This window comes from Petaurus breviceps, unplaced genomic scaffold (genome assembly GCF_028583685.1).
Source record: "Petaurus breviceps papuanus isolate PSGF00001 unplaced genomic scaffold, PetGlider_PUasm1.0 151, whole genome shotgun sequence".
NCBI lineage: Eukaryota > Metazoa > Chordata > Mammalia > Diprotodontia > Petauridae > Petaurus > Petaurus breviceps.
In genome coordinates, this window is record NW_027185712.1 from 15,686,917 (window position 1) to 15,704,190 (window position 17,274).

At 40.4% G+C, this 17,274-nt stretch overlaps 1 protein-coding gene across 2 annotated transcripts in view; it reads right to left on the reverse strand.

The window, feature by feature from the left end:
• Positions 1-9,276: 9,276 nt before the first annotated feature.
• Positions 9,277-17,274, reverse strand: part of ELP2 (elongator acetyltransferase complex subunit 2) — a 71,370-nt gene continuing 63,372 nt past the window's right edge. For both annotated transcript variants that reach the window (XM_069075841.1, XM_069075832.1), the window contains exons 18-22: positions 16,107-16,299; positions 14,102-14,223; positions 11,034-11,176; positions 10,385-10,498; positions 9,277-9,629 (exon numbers count right to left, since the gene is read on the reverse strand). In XM_069075841.1, coding sequence (XP_068931942.1) covers positions 9,473-9,629; positions 10,385-10,498; positions 11,034-11,176; positions 14,102-14,223; positions 16,107-16,299 — 729 coding nt within the window. In that variant the 3' untranslated portion in view covers positions 9,277-9,472. The remainder of the gene's footprint in view (positions 9,630-10,384; positions 10,499-11,033; positions 11,177-14,101; positions 14,224-16,106; positions 16,300-17,274) is intronic.

Consider the following 17,274-nt stretch of genomic DNA (forward strand, 5'->3'; position numbering starts at 1 on the left):
GGTACAGCCTAGGGGTGGAGTAGTATTTAGAACAGGGACTTTGTAATTCATTGAATGAATGTAAGGTTCTAGGGTGGGGTAATACTTGGAGATTATTGAATCACACTTAGTAAATGCTGTATTTTGAATGATGTCCTATTTTGATCTTCTCTGTTCTTAATTTGTCACTGAATAAAATGGAGAGCACCTATGCTGGTATTTTGAACCTTGGGAAGTTGCCTTTGCTTGGTTTTACATTACAGACAGACAAGGGGAGAATCAGCAAAGAAGAGTATAAAGAAACCAAGGGATGAGAAAATATACAAGAGAAAGGGATGATTAACAGGACCAAGAGTGACAGAGAGGTCAAGGAGGATGAAGATGAAGCAATGGCTATTAAATTTAACATTTAAAATGATGTTGGAGAAAACCTTGGTTAAAAACTACTTCAAAAAAAACTTAAAAAGAACTACCTCAGCTGAGTTGTGGGGTCTAAAGTCAGATTGCAAAGGGCTGAAAAGTGAATTGATAGTGAAGAAAGCAGAGCAACAAAGAATAGAAAACTTTATAGGAGCTTGGCAGTCAAAAGGAGGAGAGATCTTAAAGCTATCTATAGTCATATGAAAAAATGATCTAATCACTATTGGTTAGAGAAATACAAATCAAAACAACTCTGAGGTACCACATCACACCTATCAGATTGGCTAACATTACGAAACATGGAAATGATAAATCCTGGAGAAGATGTGGGAAAATTGAACCCTGATGCATTGCTGGTACAGTTGTGAACTGATCCAACCATTCTGAAGAGCAATTTGGAACTACGCACAAAGGACTATAAAACTGTGCATACCCTTTGACCCAGCAATACCACTTCTAGGTCTGTATCCCAAAGATTTCATAAAAACAGGAAAAGGACCCACATGTACAAAAATATTTACAGCACCTCTTTTTGTGGTGGCCAAAAATTGGAAAATGAGGGGATGCCCATCAACTGGGGAATGGCTGAACAAGTTATGAATATAAATGTAATGGAATACTATTGTTCCATAAGAAATGATGAGCACGTGGACTTCAGAAAAACCCAGAAGGACGTACATGAACTGATGCTGAGTGAAGCAAGCAAAACCAGAAGAACGTTTTACACAGTAACAGCAGAATTGTACAATGACTAACTTTGAATAGATTTATCTCTGCTTAGCAATGCAAGGATCTAAGACAACTCCAAATGACTCATGATGGAAAATGCTATCCACATCCAGAGAAAGATGGATGTATATGTATATTATATGGAGTATAAATGCAGATGCAAGCACACTATTTGCTCTTTTTTTTTCTGGTTTCTTCTGTCTTGTGGTTTCTCCCATTAATTCTAATTCTTCTCTACAACATGATTAATGTGAAAATGTGTTTAATATGGGGGAAAAAAAGGAGAGATCTAGGAAGATAACTTGAAGAGATGAAGTCAAATGAAGGTTTCTAATTGAGAAATATCTGGGTATGTTTGCAGGTTGCAAAGGGAGCAGTTAGAAAGCTGGTCCTATAGTTAGGAAGACCTGAGTTTGAATCTGGCCTCAGATACTTCAATAGCCTTGTGACTCTAGGCAAGTCACTTTGCCTCTGTTTATCTCACTTTCCTCATCTGTAAAATGAGGATAATAATAGCAACTACATCCCTGGGTTTTTGTGAAAGTTAAAGGAGATGTTCATCATAAAGCATTTAGCACAATGTTTGGCATAGTTGATGCTATATAAATGTTAGTTACTGTTATCAGGGAAGGAGACTATAGAAAGGGAGAGTGGGCAGGGTGAGGGGTGGGGGTGGGGCCAAGTCTAACGAATTCTTGAGCTTGTGTCTGAGTCCAGAGACTTGGTGACTTGCTCTGAGTTCAAGGACTTGAGCTATGTCCGAATCTGGACTTGTTGACTTGTTCAGATCCGGAAGGGTGCAAAGTCCCCTCTGGACAGGTGTGCCATATCTTTCCCCAAGAAGAATGTTTGGCAATCAGTATCAAGAAATATTGCTGTCTCCTACAAACAGTCTGGGCATGTAAGAAGCAGCTTGGTAGCATTGCTGATATCTATGTTTAGCTGAATGCATTCAAGAGAAACTGGTGATCCTGAAGTTCACTGTAAAACTTTCCATGCATAAACAAGAAAGATACATAATCAACTATACTACTCCATCAAACCAGCATTGTTGATTAACTATGCTCGCCTAGCCTGACTCTTTTGTTCACTGTCCATCCTCATCATCAGTTGCTGGCAGGAGAGCTCAAAGATGAAAACAGATAGAATGACAAGCTACCAGAGGAGTTGAGAAGAGAAGGGCATGAGAACACAAGTAGAGAGGGTTAGTCTTGAGAATGGCCACTTTTCATGGCCAAATTCCTTGAAAACACTGTCTACAGACTGATTCTTCATCTGTATTTAGGGTTTTCTTGGCAAAGACACTGGAGTGGTTTGCCATTTCCTTCTCTGGCTCTTTTTACAAATGAGGAAACTGAGGCAAAGTGACTTGCTCAGGGCTAAGTGACTTGCCCAGGGTCACACAGCTAGTAAGTGTCTGAGGTCTTATTTGAGCTAAGGTCTTCTTAACGTCAGGTCTGGTGCTCAATCCACTGAGCCACCTAACTGCCCCCACCTCCTCTCTTCTCACTCAATTCTCAACCACTTGCAATCTGTCCTTTGATCCCATCACTCAATTGAAATTCACAGCCTGGATCCACCTAATCTTTCCAGCCTTGTTATACTTTACTACTCTTCACACACACATTATGATCTAATCAAGCTGGTTGTCTCATTATTTCTCACAAATATTTCACATCTCTCTCACCACTTGTTATCTGCCCTTTTCTTTTTTCTGATGGGCAGAACAGAGATTCTGTCATTCCTTTCTCTCTGTGCAAAGGTTGCATGATTTCTCTCTCTGACACTCAAATGATCTTGTGTCAAGTAAGATAATTTAATCTTCATCTTTTTATTTTGCAGGAACACTTATATGTTTTGCTTTAAAATCATATTCTTAATTTGCAAAAGTAATTTTTTATTAACTTAAATAAGTGAAAAAAAATTCCTGAAAGTCCATGTATACGCAGATCCTCATTAAAAAGCCCTCCCTCTCCTATTCACCCATTTGTTAAAGGTCTTGGGAATTTTGTTGGCTTAGTAGTTTGGGTTTTTTTTTAAGCTAATTAGAGAGGGGGTTTAATGGGCCTCCCTCAAAAAAATTAACTTGCTCACAGGAAATAATGTTCACATAGAGATCTTGCTTTTATATCCATGAAACCTTTGGGGTGGGGGGGTGGTACAGCAATCAGTCATTAGGATATGCACAAACAATAAATGCATTGTCAAAATGAAGAGGGAGGGGTGGGGTGGTGGTACTTGGGAAGCAGGGAAAAGATGTAGGCATAGGCAGCTTGGCCAATGGCACGAAACTCAGAGTAAATGATTTGTACTTGATCAAAAGAACAAAGAGTCAATGGGTGGTATCACTGGAGGACCGTGAGAATATTTTCTCTGGCCACCTGGTATTAAGTCAGCTTTTAGACTTAATAGTAGGGATTTAAGCTAAAGAGAAAGGGGGAAAAAAGAATGGGAAAGAAAACAAATAGGCTGAAAAGATCTAAAATGTAAGGCTCAAGAATGATCATTATTACCCTGGAGAATGGGGAAAGTTAATTCCAATAATAGGTTGAGACTTTAGGGAAGGTGATAACTTTTTTTTTTTTTTAAGTATATCAATGCCCATATTCTTCAACTAAAAATCTATGTACAATGCCTCATCATGGCATGGAAGAGGGATACTGGCTTCCTATGCACTAGGTCAACACACCATAAAAGCTATGGCAGGGTCTACCAAGCTGCATGAGCTTCAAGTCTGGGCCTTATCATCTAAGGGAGGCTTATCATCAGTAGGCTAATAAGTGATAATTTTTTGGTGATAGCAACTCATGAAAGAATCTACTGAGTTTCTTCATCTGTTATTTTCCTTTACTCTATACCATAGCCACACTGGACAACAAACAAATCATGAACTTTCCCCTCTCCTTTCTCCCTCTTCCCCCATTTCCTTGAAGAAGATACTTAAGTGTTCCAAAGTGATCTTTTGTGAAGCCATACAATTTGACGATCTAGAGAAAATTGAAATGTTAGCAAGGCTGGACCGAATATAGAAATATGGTACAACAAAAGATACCAAAAAAAAAATCCTTACCATGGGAAAGGTACATGCACTGTGCAGTTTGAAAAATTTATATATGCTGAAGAATTTTAGCAATTTTGGGGTGGAGGGTAGGGAGATGATGGTGAAGAGCAGACTTTCTACTGTTGTTTGGGGGAGAGTGGTTAAGAGGTGGATTGGGGGAGAAGATATTGTTTGTGGGAGAGTGGTTATGATGTGGTTTAAGGGGTTCAGGGACCCCTGCTAAGGACTGAAGTACAGGAGAGGATCGTGTGGAATGAATTCACAGACTCAAGCATTCTTTGACGCCAATATGGCAGAACTTATACGATGAACTTCTTGTATTCCTTATGGAACTTAACAGGAATGATGCTAAAGCTTATATAGGAAAAGTAGTGGATTATCTGGCAGATATGCTAATTAGATGATAGCTTACAACCTTGGTCACTGGCACTATTCACTACTGGAAACCAGGGGAAGGGGTTTCTCAGGGGTATAGTTTTGGTCTGTTATGTCTGTAACAAGATAGCTTTGAGATTTGATATCTATAGCTTGACCTCTGGGTTGAATATGATAACTTTGGGAATCAATACATGATCATTCTGTGGTTACAAGATAGTCCTATTTTTACAAGAGAATTTCTTCAGAGGTCAGCTTGTTCTTGTGATGGGGAAAGATAGTTTGTTTTTACTGGGGCTCACTCATGATTAATTATGGTGCTCACCCATGAGTCTTACTGGGGCCCACTCATGAGTTATCACTAGGCTTGGTGTCCTTGGGCTGGGGAGAAAGCTGTCAGGGATAGTGTTTTGAAGTTAAGGAGAAATGTGATCTTGGAAATAGGGTCCAAGCACCAGCACCCAACCACCCAAGCACCCCATCAGCTTTTTTTGTTGAGATTTAGGGATGCCAGGATCCCAAAATAGTGACATGCAGCTTCTGCTTCGAATGAATTTGACACAAGCCTTTTTTTTTTTATTAAGCAATCGGGGTTCAGTAACTTGCTCAAGGCTACCCGGCCAGGTGTTTCCGGGTGCCGGGATTCGATCCCAGGTCGTCCTCGTCCCAGCCCTGGAGCCGGCGCTCTTACTCTCTCGTCCCAGCCCTGGAGCCGGCGCCTTACCCGCTGACACCTGGCCGCCCCCTCGAAGGTGGTTTCCCTGCATTCACAAGTATGCTCTACTTCTCATCGGTGTTCTCTATAGCTATGGGCATACGTAGAGCTTAGAAAAATCCAAGTTCCAGATACAAAGTGTAGTCATCTGATGGAACTTAATTGTTTTAATTTAACATTTAATTCTTATTTTTTCTCAATTAGATGTAAACAGAATTTTTTAACGATCATTTTTTAAAATTTAGAGTTCCAAATTCTCTCCCTCCTTCCCTCCCCTCTCCTCTCATTGAAAAGGATGGCGATTTGATATAGGTTTACATGTACAGTCATGAAAAACGTATTTCCATATTGTTGTCTTTGTCCTTCATTTTGAAGAGGACCATAACATCAGGGAAATGATGTGACTTGCGGTTGACTTTAGGTGAAGGAGTGCTGTTCTCCTCCAGAGCCATCTGGGTCCAGTGGCCAGATATTCATCAGGACAACTGGAGATGGCCCAGGATGCAGTGGGAGATCCTGACCCTTTTAGGATAAGGCCTCTTTAGGTACGCACTTAGAGTGAGGTAATGTCCATTCAGTGAATAGGCCTCTTCAAGGACAAACACAACCTGTGAGCAGAGTGACCTGCCTGAATGGGGATCCAGCTAGTTGGGGAACTCAGTTCGTCCTCTCCCTCTCCCTTCTCCTTCTCTAAAGAAAGGCAAATTTTGATGGCGAGAAGCTGCCCGGTTAACTTGGGGTGTACTGGCTAGATTTCTCTCTCTCTCTTCCCTCTTTCACAAAACCTTAAACCCAGTTTAAGATTGGCTGTATTTTGTGCCCTCCTGACTTAGAGTCAATGGTAACTATTTTTCTTTGAAACACCAACCCTGAGGGTCTTTCCCTCCCAGCTTGATTTCTATATTAATCATATTGTGAAAGAAAACTCAGACCAAAAAACCAAGAAAAATAAGGGAGGTTTTAAAGGTATGCTTCAATTTGCATTCAGACTCCATCAGTTCTTTCTCTGAAAGTAGATGGCATTTTTCATCATAAGTACTTCAGAACTGTCTTGGTCTTATCAAACTTAATAATAATAGCTAATATTTTATACAATGCTTCCATCTTTGTTTTTTGTTGTTGTCTGTCCTTCGTTTTCACAAGATGATGGACTGACTTGTGGGTGAACTGGATTTAAGTGAGGCTGAGTTGCACAAAGTTGCCAGCCTCTCTCTCTCTCCCAGAGTCATCAAAGTCCAGTGACAGGACAAGTCAGGATGACTGGTAATGGCTCAAGGTTTAGTGGGTGACTTTGGGGTCTTCAATGTTGACAAAGCTCTAAGCACTCCATAAGACTTGCTTCATTCACTCTCATGGCCAATGGAATGAATTGTTCTCATTCGTTCATTCTGCTAGGGAAAGTCTTCACATGCTTTGAGTAGACATCCCCCCCAAATCACAGTTGGTGGCACCAACACCGGGGCTTGGAGCTAAGACATCTTCCTGAGTTCAAATCTGACCTCAGATGCTTACTAGTTGTGAGACCTCCAAGTCACTTAACTTGTCTGACTCAGTTTTTTCATCTGTAAAATGAACTGGAGAAGGAAATAGCAAACTACTTCAACTTTACTTACAGTGAAAAGAATACTTGTTCTAGAGCCAGAGGACCCAGGATCAAATCCTGCTTCTGACTTTTACTGTGTGATCTTGGTCAAGTCACTTCAACTCCTCACTTTCTTCATCTATAAATGAGACAACCTCTAAGGTTTAATAAGTGACAAATTTATGATTTTATTATCCTTTTATATAGATCTTTAAAAAACCCAATCTCTCACTGGTACTGTATAAGGAATTCCCAATGACACTTCCTTTACCAATGCAAACTGGCATTTTCTGATGCCAATGACATCTAGAAGTTAAGCAACTTGCCCAGTATCCCAAAACTGGTCATGTGTCAAAGGCAGGACTTGAATGCCTAAGTCTTAAAAGATGAGCTCTCTCCATTCACTATGCTGCGTTCTCTCTCAATCTCTCTCAACTGTATGGATAACTCTCCCTTAAAAGAATTTCAAATGTAAGAGTTAGGGAATATTTTGTGGATAATGAGCTCTAAACAACACATTTTAGGAGGGATGCTGAAAAACTACAGAAAATCCTAAGGTTAACATGTTTAAGGCATCTAAGACCATATTATATGAGGAATGACTAAAAGAATGGAGAACATTTAACATGGAGAAGAAAAAAAATCTTAAGAATCAACATGACAGCTGTCTTTAAATACCAAAAAGTCATGTGGAAAGAAGATTAAACTTACTCTCCACAGCTCCAAGACACAAGATTAAGACCAGTAAATAAAAATTCTCAAGTAGTGATGAATCAAAAAGCACTTAGGTTAAATCAGTACCTATCCTCCAGGAACTCAAATCAAAGTACAAATGATATAAAGAGAAGGGAAGGGGAATGGAAAGTGTTTTATTAAGGATGCTAGGTACCATGTGTAGCAGCAAGCACCCCAGTGTCCCCAGGGTGCCTGCTCACACAGGTTCTTGAATCTGCTTTGTTAAAGGAAAGCAACTCAAAATGGGTTAACAAGCTTACTTTAATCAGTCAGACATATATCGTTTACCTTGTTCAGGAGAAAAGGTCAGCACCCTGAACCTCAAAGTATACAGGCATAATTATCAAGACAGAAACATCAAGTAGACAGATTTCCAAACTGTCCAACCACTACATCCACACCCAGTCAACACCTGGGTTTCCACATTCTGGGTTTTTCAAAGCCGGGGGACTCTCAACAACGGCTTCCCAGAATTCAGATCAAATCACAGAACATTTCTCAAAGTGAGTCCCAAAACAAAGCTACACATCAGGGCTTATATAGCCTTCTCCTGGCTCAGAGAATGTAACAACCTTATTGACCCACTGGCCAATCAAAAAGTATCTACTGAAAAACAAGCCTCCCTCCCCAGGCTTCTGGTGCACTTTAGCCTAGGGGCAGGGAAGATCTTTAAAATTTACATTCGCATTACACCATGCTAAACACTTTTGTCTTCATTGATCCTCACAACAACCCCAGGAGGTAAGTACTACTATTTTTTTTTTGAGGGGAGAGGTGAGGCAATCAGGGTTAAATGATTTTCCCAAGGTCACATATCTAGAAAGTGTCAAGTATCTGAGGTCAAATTTGAACTCAGGTCCTCCGGATTCCAGGGCCTGTGTTCTATTCACTATGCCACCTAGCTGCCCCAGTAAGTACTATTGTTATTCCCATTTAATAGCTGAGGAAACCAGCAGACAGAAGTTAAGTGACTTTCCCAGGGTCAAAAAAAACAGTAAAGTTCTGAGGATGGAGTTGAACTCAGGTCTTCTTGACTCTGGCCCATTAATTTGCTGCAATTTGCGGTGCTGGGAGCCCTGAAATGCAAGGGTACAGGGAATCTGCCTCAAAAGAATTTGACCACTCAACCCTTCTTTCAGTCAGAAAAAGGAGGTTTTATTATAAAATCCGTTAAGCGGGCAAGATTCCTAGTAAATCTGCTATTGTGTCCCCAATCAGAGCCTGACAGATTCTAAGAATCAGTGCAATTTAATGGGGGTAAGATTGGTACTTATATACAAGAAAAGACTGTGAGAAGATCAGAAGGAGATTTACCACTCCTAAAGGAGTGGTAAATAGCCTGAGGTGGCCCAGGTGCAGACAATGAAAGGAGTTAAGCGGTCAGAGAGCCACAGTGAAAGTACAGTTAAAAAGGATTACAGAGTATCTATGTAGACTGGGATGGGCCAAATGCCTCAGGTGAATGCCAGGGATCTGGGCTACAGAAATGTATGGAAAAGTTCAAGGGCTGGGTTGCATTCAAAGACATGGTCTTTTCCTTTCAGGGGTGCAGCCCAAATCCTATAACCATATCATATCCACTATACCCAAGTAGATGGGAAGAAATCACATGGGTGAAGGCACTAGGATAATTGGTCCCTAAATAAAGTGTTAAGCATAATAATAAAAATGAAATTCAAATTAAATTATGAAGGAAAGGAAATTTATTTATTTACAAATAAATATTTATACAATACTGACTATATTATCAAAGCTGTTTTTAGATAGTACAAAAACATAATTATCTTTTTAAAATGATATAAAAATTTTCAAAATGTGAAACTCAAGCAGGTGACAGAGGTTTTAACATTTCTTGAATGTAAATTTTCTACTTTAGCTAAAGTGCATATCTATTAACATTGAATATTTTGACAAAGTGATCCTCTCCACAGCTTGCCAGCTGTAACCACTCACTGCTGTCCAGGTCATCATAACCAGCTCTTCCAGTAGAATTCCTCCAGCACAGTTTTTTGACTGTGAGTGTATGACTTTGGCTGTAATAAAGATAAAAAAGTCATGACACAAAAATGCATCTTTGCAAACTATAATTGCAAAATAAATTCAGATTTCATCTCAACCCATGCAATTTATTTTATGCTAAAAAAAATTTATGCCTAAAATGTCTAAAAACCTTTTAATCCAAAGATCCTACTGCTAGACTTATACTCCAAGGAGGTAAAAACAGAAAATGAGGCTCCAAGTAATAAGGGGAGCAGTGAAAAAGTGAATTCTCTTACTCAGTCACCCAACCCATCTTTTGCACTAAGCAACAAGTCCCCCAAATCTCCCATCCTAACCGTCTCTTTCTCTCCAGACTCTAGGTGTCTAGGATAGATCCTACTTCTATCAGATTTTTATCAACGGTCTGAATGATGGGAGATAGAAAGCATTTTGGGAATGGAATGTATTATTACGTTTTGTTTTTTTTTGGAGGGGGGGAAGGCAAGGCAATTGGGGTTAAGTGACTTGCCCAAGGTCGCACAGCTAGTTAAGTGTCAAGGGTCTGAGGCCCGATTTGAACTCAGGTCCTCCTGACTCCAGGGCTGGTGCTCTATTCACAGTGTGACCTAGCTGCCCTTACTATTACGTTCTTGAAGAAAGAAGAATTTCAATAATTTTTCTGCACCTGGGTCTCTGCATGTATCTCTCCATGTAAAAGCTGGATATAGTTTACTGAACAAAACACACTAACTTTTGTTCAACTCAAATGAAACAAATATTGTCTATATGGAATGGGACATGAAAATACCTATGATTTGTTTCTATGCATTTGGTCCAATCTGAAGAGGCTGGTTGCTGGAGAGTCTTCTCCCATGTATACAAACAGATCTTTCCACATTCTAATCCTAATGCAACAATGTATCTAAAAAAAAGACATAGCAACAGGTATTAAAATTATTTCTATCATCACCAGTGTCACTACCTAAACTCAAGGAGTTAATTGAGCACCAAAGCTCAACAACAGCAGGATTGTACAACCAATTTCCAAGCATTTTCTTATTAGGATCTAAAGGAACCAATCACCTCTAAAAGAAACAGATGAGGAAACTGAGGTAAGTAGAGGGAGTTAAGTTACTTGCCCAGGGTCACACAGCTAGTAAGTGTCTGAGGCCACATTTGAACTTAGATGAGTCTTTCTCACTTCAGGATGGTGCTCTGTGCACTATGGCGCCACCTAGCGGCCTCTTACTTATCTGGTTTGATTAATCTTAACTAGCTGGGGGGACAACTCTTGAGTTGTCCTGGGGCCAGGAGATCTCACAGAGAGAGTTAGAAGAGGAATAAAAACTAGGAAGGCAAGCAACACTACTGCCCAGTTCAGAGTTTGGCCTTACAATGAGTAAGTGGGAATTAAAATGTTCTTCTCTTAAAAACAAAATCTAAGAATGCAGCCACACCTTCTAGCAAGCGTAAGCACAGGGCTGATGCTGATGGCGGTGACTGCATCGCCTGCATCCAGGACTGAAGAGCAGGGCCCGATATTACAGATGCGGTTTTCTTCTGTAGCACTGGCAGAGTCGCATTCACCCCAGACGACAACCTAAGTCAAACACACAGATGAAAAAATTACAAAGCTGTGTATGTTCATGGATAAATCTACAGGAACATGTCTTTCTTCTCCCCTGGGATGCTCCCTGCAGGTTTCTTCTGGAATAGATATTCTGTAAATAAGCCCATTCTCAGATGCTGTGATTTTTTTCAATGGTTTTTTTTTTTTAATTCATATTTGGCCTTTGTTCATATTTAAATCTGCATATGCTGTGGCATTCTAATGCTCTGAAAATTCAGAGAATTACAACCAACATTATTAAGTTACATAACAGAAAACTGAAGGAGATGAAACCTTCCTTATCCTACTTCTCACTCAGTTTATAAAGATGTAGGGACATTGCCAGACACCACTAAAAATGAGTGAGTCTCACTGTTCTAAACTCTGGAAAAGTCTTTTGATCCAGTGAGATTTGTTTGTATACCTGCCTTCTTAGAAATGTACATGGACCCATTTTCCAATCCTGATTCCACTTTAGTAGTAGTTATTATAAGAATAAATTAAAGGGGAATCTGGCTGGGATTCCCAAGTAGAGAGGAGATCAGATAAGTGTGCCAAGGAGCCTTTATCTAAAACACTGATAAACATGTTAATGCCATCTAGGCCTTTATCTGAATCACTGAGAAACATGTTAAATAGCATCAACCAAACAAAAATCCCAGGGCACTGTATTAGATAACACTGAGATAATGGAATCATGCTATCTGATTACAGTCCAACCTTTATTCTCAGATACAATGGCAGGTTCTTTGTCTTTCTTTTAAGGAAAAATTATAATTACTACTGCAGGGTCTCCCTTCCCAAATGTCCATATCTTTTGGTGATGGGAATCTAGATCAATATCCAAGAGGATTTCTTCTGGGTTTACAAACAACTGCTAATTAAGAATTAGAGGTCATTTTAATGCAATCTCCTTTGTGTACAGGTAAGGAAGATGAGGCCTGGGCTATGCCTTGTCCTCTATGTCTTAGAATTCTACATTTTCTTCCCAACCCATTTGCCAGCTTCTTTCTACATGAAGCCCTTCCTAACCCCTCCAAAATACCAGTTCCATGCTTTCCCCAACTTCTGTCCATGCCTTTTTTTTTTTTGCTTTTTGGAGGGCAATTGGGGTTAAAGTGACTTGTCCAAAGTCACATAGCTAGTAAGTGTATCAAGTGTCTGAGGTCGGATTTGAACTCAGGTCCTCCTGACTTCAGGGCCAGTTCTCTATTCACTGTACCACCTAGCCATCCCATCTATGCCTTTCTATGTACATGGAGTCAGTGTCATGCAGTGGGTAGCGAGGTGGCCTTGAAATCAGAAGACCTGGCTTTCAGGTCTGCCCCAGACACATAGAGGCTATGTAACAGGGACCAATCAGTACGTCCCTTGACCTCTCCCGTGCTCTAGGCAGTTTTCTTTATTTAACTATTTAATGTGCACAGAAGGTACTGACCTGCACTGGGAGAGGGAGTTTCCTCACCTGGCATTTCTCTATAACAATGAAATCACACGTCCACTCTCTATCCTTTTATGTTTGTGCTGTTCTTCTACAGTAGAATGTCAGCCAGTTGAGGGCAGAGATTATTCCACTTTTATCTCTGTTTAGCACAGCACATAGCATAGTGCCTGACATACTGATTATTCAATGACTGATTGATTGCTCACACAACTTGAAAAGGATGGGGGACACACTGGGTGATAGTCAGAACCCAGAAAGATCCTGACAGACTGAAACACTGGGATGAATCTAAAGGATGAAATTCAGGAAAAATCAATGTAAAGTTTTATAACTGGCATTAAAAAAATCAATTTCCCATGCACAAGATGGGGGTGCATGGAGGGGAACAGTTAGATAACAGGTTCTCTGAAAAAGATCTAGAGGTCTCAGTGAACTCTAAACACAGTAGGAGTCAGCAGGATGACATGACAATCCCTCAAAAAGCTAATTACATGTTAGTGTCAAGAAGGCACTGCTGTCAAGAATAACAGTGAACACATACATCATGCCTGGGCATCGTGCTGAGCACTCTACAATTATCATCTCATTTTCTTCTCAAAGTCCCTCTACATTCTGCCAGTGAGATCACACCTGGAGCCTGGTTCTGCTTGCAGCCTTGCAATTTAACAAAGGCACCGGTGGGCTGCAGGGGAACCAGGATGGTAAAGGGCCTGAGGTCATGTCAGGGAAGGGTTGGTAAAGAGGAACTAAGAGGGGTGGCCAGGTGGCTCAGCGAGTAAGAGCACCGGCCCCAGAGTCAGGATGACCTGGGATCGAATCCGGGCTCAGACACTTAGCACCCACCCAGAAACACCTGGCCGTGTAACCTTGAGCTAGTTACTTAACCCCAATTGCTTTAAAAAAAAAAAAAAGAGGAACTAAGAGCATTGGTTTACCCTGCACGAAGACGCAGGAGGGCCAATGGGGGCTCTTGTGACAAGAGGGACTTGAAGCTCTGTCTGGTTTCAAAGGGTAGAAACAAGAGCATTTAGCAGAAGTTAAAAAGAAGCCAATGCAGGAAAACCTCCCACCAGTCGGAGCCGTCCAAAGCAGAATGGCCTGACGAGAGAGGTGAGCAGTTTTCTCCTTCCTGGAAATCTCTGGAGCAGAGGCTAGATACCCTCTAGTCAGCAATGTTACAGTGGGGATTCTGCTGGTCATCTAGTCAGCTAGCAGCTAAGTGTCTACTGTGGACTATATGTTTGCTGAGCTCCTTTCTATCTTCAGAATTCTGTCATCATTTTCAACTAGAAATCATTTCTCTCTCCCTCTCCCTGCTTCTCCCTTTAACTTCTCAGCCCTCTCTTCTGGTGTCTTCTATTCCTTAGTTTATCACTTAGTCTGAACACTCTTTGTTAAAAAGTTTTCCTGACAGTAGCTCAAAGTCCTTAGAGAAAGTCTTAAAAGAGTTAACAAACATTTTTAAAAATTACCTTTTTGTCACGACTTCCTGTGAAGAAATATCTGCTATCAGGGCTCCAATCACAAGACCAAATGATTCTGCTATGCACAGCTGTGTTTTTGTCTGTAAATGCACAGAGACTAAAAGCCGGTTCTGGGAAAAAAAATACATATCCATAGTTGAAAAATCATCTACTGAATGGGAGATAGCTATTTTCTTTTTCACCCTTTATAAAGCCATATGTTTAAGATAATGATGCTTAGCAACTCATTTCTGTACAGCACATGTTTATGTGAAACTACATTGTTAAAATTTTTTGGATTATGTAAATAGAGTTATTGACCTGTAATCAGTAGAACATATAACTTTTTGTTCTTCTTTCAGTGGTGGGGATGGATTCATGCTAACCCAGTACTCTTGGGGTATATCTGAGATAGCTAGTTAGGGGTTCAATTTGGGGGCAGGGATGCCATGGACAATAAGATTAGATCATTTTCTTTTCCTTTCCTATGGAAATAATTCTTGTTCTTCAGACAAGAACTACTTAGTCCAAATACCAAACTTAGTCTATCTACACTTGTTGCATGCATTTTACAAGGAGTTTTGAAAGATGGAAGTGAAATAGTCTCCTAAGAAACCAAGTCCTTAAGGGCCAGAAACCAAATGGATAAAAATGTGTCCACCCAATAATCTCTACCAGACTCATGGAAAACTGCACATAACAGGATTGAGCCAGACAAAAAATACCCTAGAATTACTGGTAAATAAATAAACCAAGTCATTCTCAAGAAGGAGAACTGGAAAGACCAGGTACTGAGAATCTTTTTTTCTTGGTTTCAGCCTAGGGTGAAAAGGCATTCAAAAGAAAGCAACCTCTTGGAATTTAAAGGACACTTCCTCAGGCCCAGCTAAGGCCAAAGCAGATAGGGAAGGGCTGAGGGCCCTCTAAGCTGGTGAATGAATCCATCATCATGGAACTGTTATAATGCAGACTGAAGCCAAAAAACATCCCAAGCACCAAGTTATCGTACCTGCATAAACTGGGACCTAACAAAGCTCCGTCTTAAGCTCACTTGTAAATACCAAAGGAAACAAATGTCTAAAAGATTTTAACAAACCTTTAGGACCCTAGGTACTTGGACAAGTGTACTCATTTGAATAATTGTGAAACTAGGAAAAAAAATAGTTAAGGGTCTCACCCAGTCTTAGGGCACATTCCTTGTATGGGGAAGTGGAGGAGAGAGCGTAAGCTTTTATAGAATACTTATCATATGCCAACCACTGTGGCAAGTGCTTTTTACAAATATCTCACTTGAACCTCACAACAACCTTTTAAGATAGGTGCCATTATACAGTTAAGGAAACTGAGGCAAACAGAAGTTAAGTGACTTGCCCAGGGTCACACAGCTAGTAAGTTATCTGAGGTCAATATGAACTCGGGTCTTTCTGAATCCAGGCCCAGCATGCTATCCATTTGAGCAAGCAGCTTCTTCTATGCCCCTCTATGGCTAGGAAGTAATCCCAGAGCTTATAGATTAGATATCTAGAATGACGAAAAGCAACATAATTTCTAGTTCTTTATTGCCTCTTGATGTATAGATGTAGCTACCATAAATTTGGCAAATGAGTTTTTCAAATTATTGAAAGTGTTACTATGTTTTTAAAAAAATTTTAAATATTCTTAGTTGTATTTGTGACTATTTCCACCACATAAGATCTATAGATCAGAATGTATATCATTTATCAAATTTTGTGGCAAAACTGATTTTCTAAAAATGTCTTTATTGTCTATAAAATGTTGTAACCATGAAAGCTGTAACTCACACATTTGAACATAACTTGCCTTGAGCTACCTGTCACCGCTACCAGCCTCACTCCCTTCCTTTAGCTGCAAGGTTGCTGATGAACCCATCACTGAGGAATTGTGATGCTCCAAATTCAGTCACTCCAAGATTATCTAAACTTCCCCTTTTCCCACCAGTGCTGGAAACAGATGAAATACATAGTCACAGGGATGGTTTTCCACTGTCTTTTACCTGGCTGCTGTGAGTTCTCCTCCTGTCTTTTCCACAGTGACCAGTTTCTATCTCTGGAAACAGCGAGTAGAAACTTATCATCTGGAGAGAAGGCCACCTGGGTCACAGTCAGGTTGTGGAAAAGCAAGCTCTGCAGCTGCTTCCAAGAGGCAGTACTCCACAGAATGATAGCAGCATGCTCCTTCCTGGTTGCCTGCAGGATAGCAGTGGACAAACAGGAAAAACTACCACAGCTGGAAAGTGACTGAAGGCAAAACAGCAAATGTACACATCTGTAAAGGGGGCTACAACTGGTTCAGATGTCTAACCCGCCTGCACAGTCCCGGTTTCATTCATTCAGAGGCATAACCACACTATCAGATGTGCTTTATATCACACTTCCAACCCCCCACCATCAATCCCTGAAAGATATTCAACCAGTCAACAAGTTATAAATGGGAAGCATCCTAGAAATTCATCTGCAGTCAGTCCCTGGGAACTCAAAACACATTTTCCCCTGGGGAGTACTGGGGGTGGGGGGGGGGTGAGGGTAGAAACAGCATACTGGGTAGTTAAGTTTTCATGCTGGTCCACAAAGGTCTATTTAACATATGATATAGTTTAATGGTACAAATGATCTAATCACCATTTATAACAAGATTTCTTGGTGTGTGTTTGTATTTCTTCTTTTTAATATTTATTTTTTTTTAATTTCCCCAGTTACACGTAAAAAGAATTTTTAACATTCATTTTTAAAACTTCAAGTTACAAATTCTCTCCCTTCCTCCCTTCTCAGCACCCCCCAATTTAGAAAGCAAGCAGTTTGATTTAGGTTATACATGTGTAATTATGCAAAAACATATCTATAATAGTAATGTATAACAATATTTCTAAAGGAAACTGAGTTCCAAGTTCCAACTCAGGAAGCCTGACAATCCCAACTACAAATCCCAACCCCTATAAATCCAAAATAGGAATTCCCACTTGATCTCCTTTCCCACTAGCCCAGCTCCCAAAAAGCTGTAGGACAGGGCAGGAGTGGAAGGAAGCTGAAACAAGACAGAACACCGGGGTCATAGCAGCTGGTGCTGAAGTGCAGTGAGAGAGGAGAGGGAGAGGAGAGGGTGTAAGGAGGAGTGAGATGTAAGGGTTTTCAGAAACACCAACTTCTCTTGAGGCATGGCAGGAG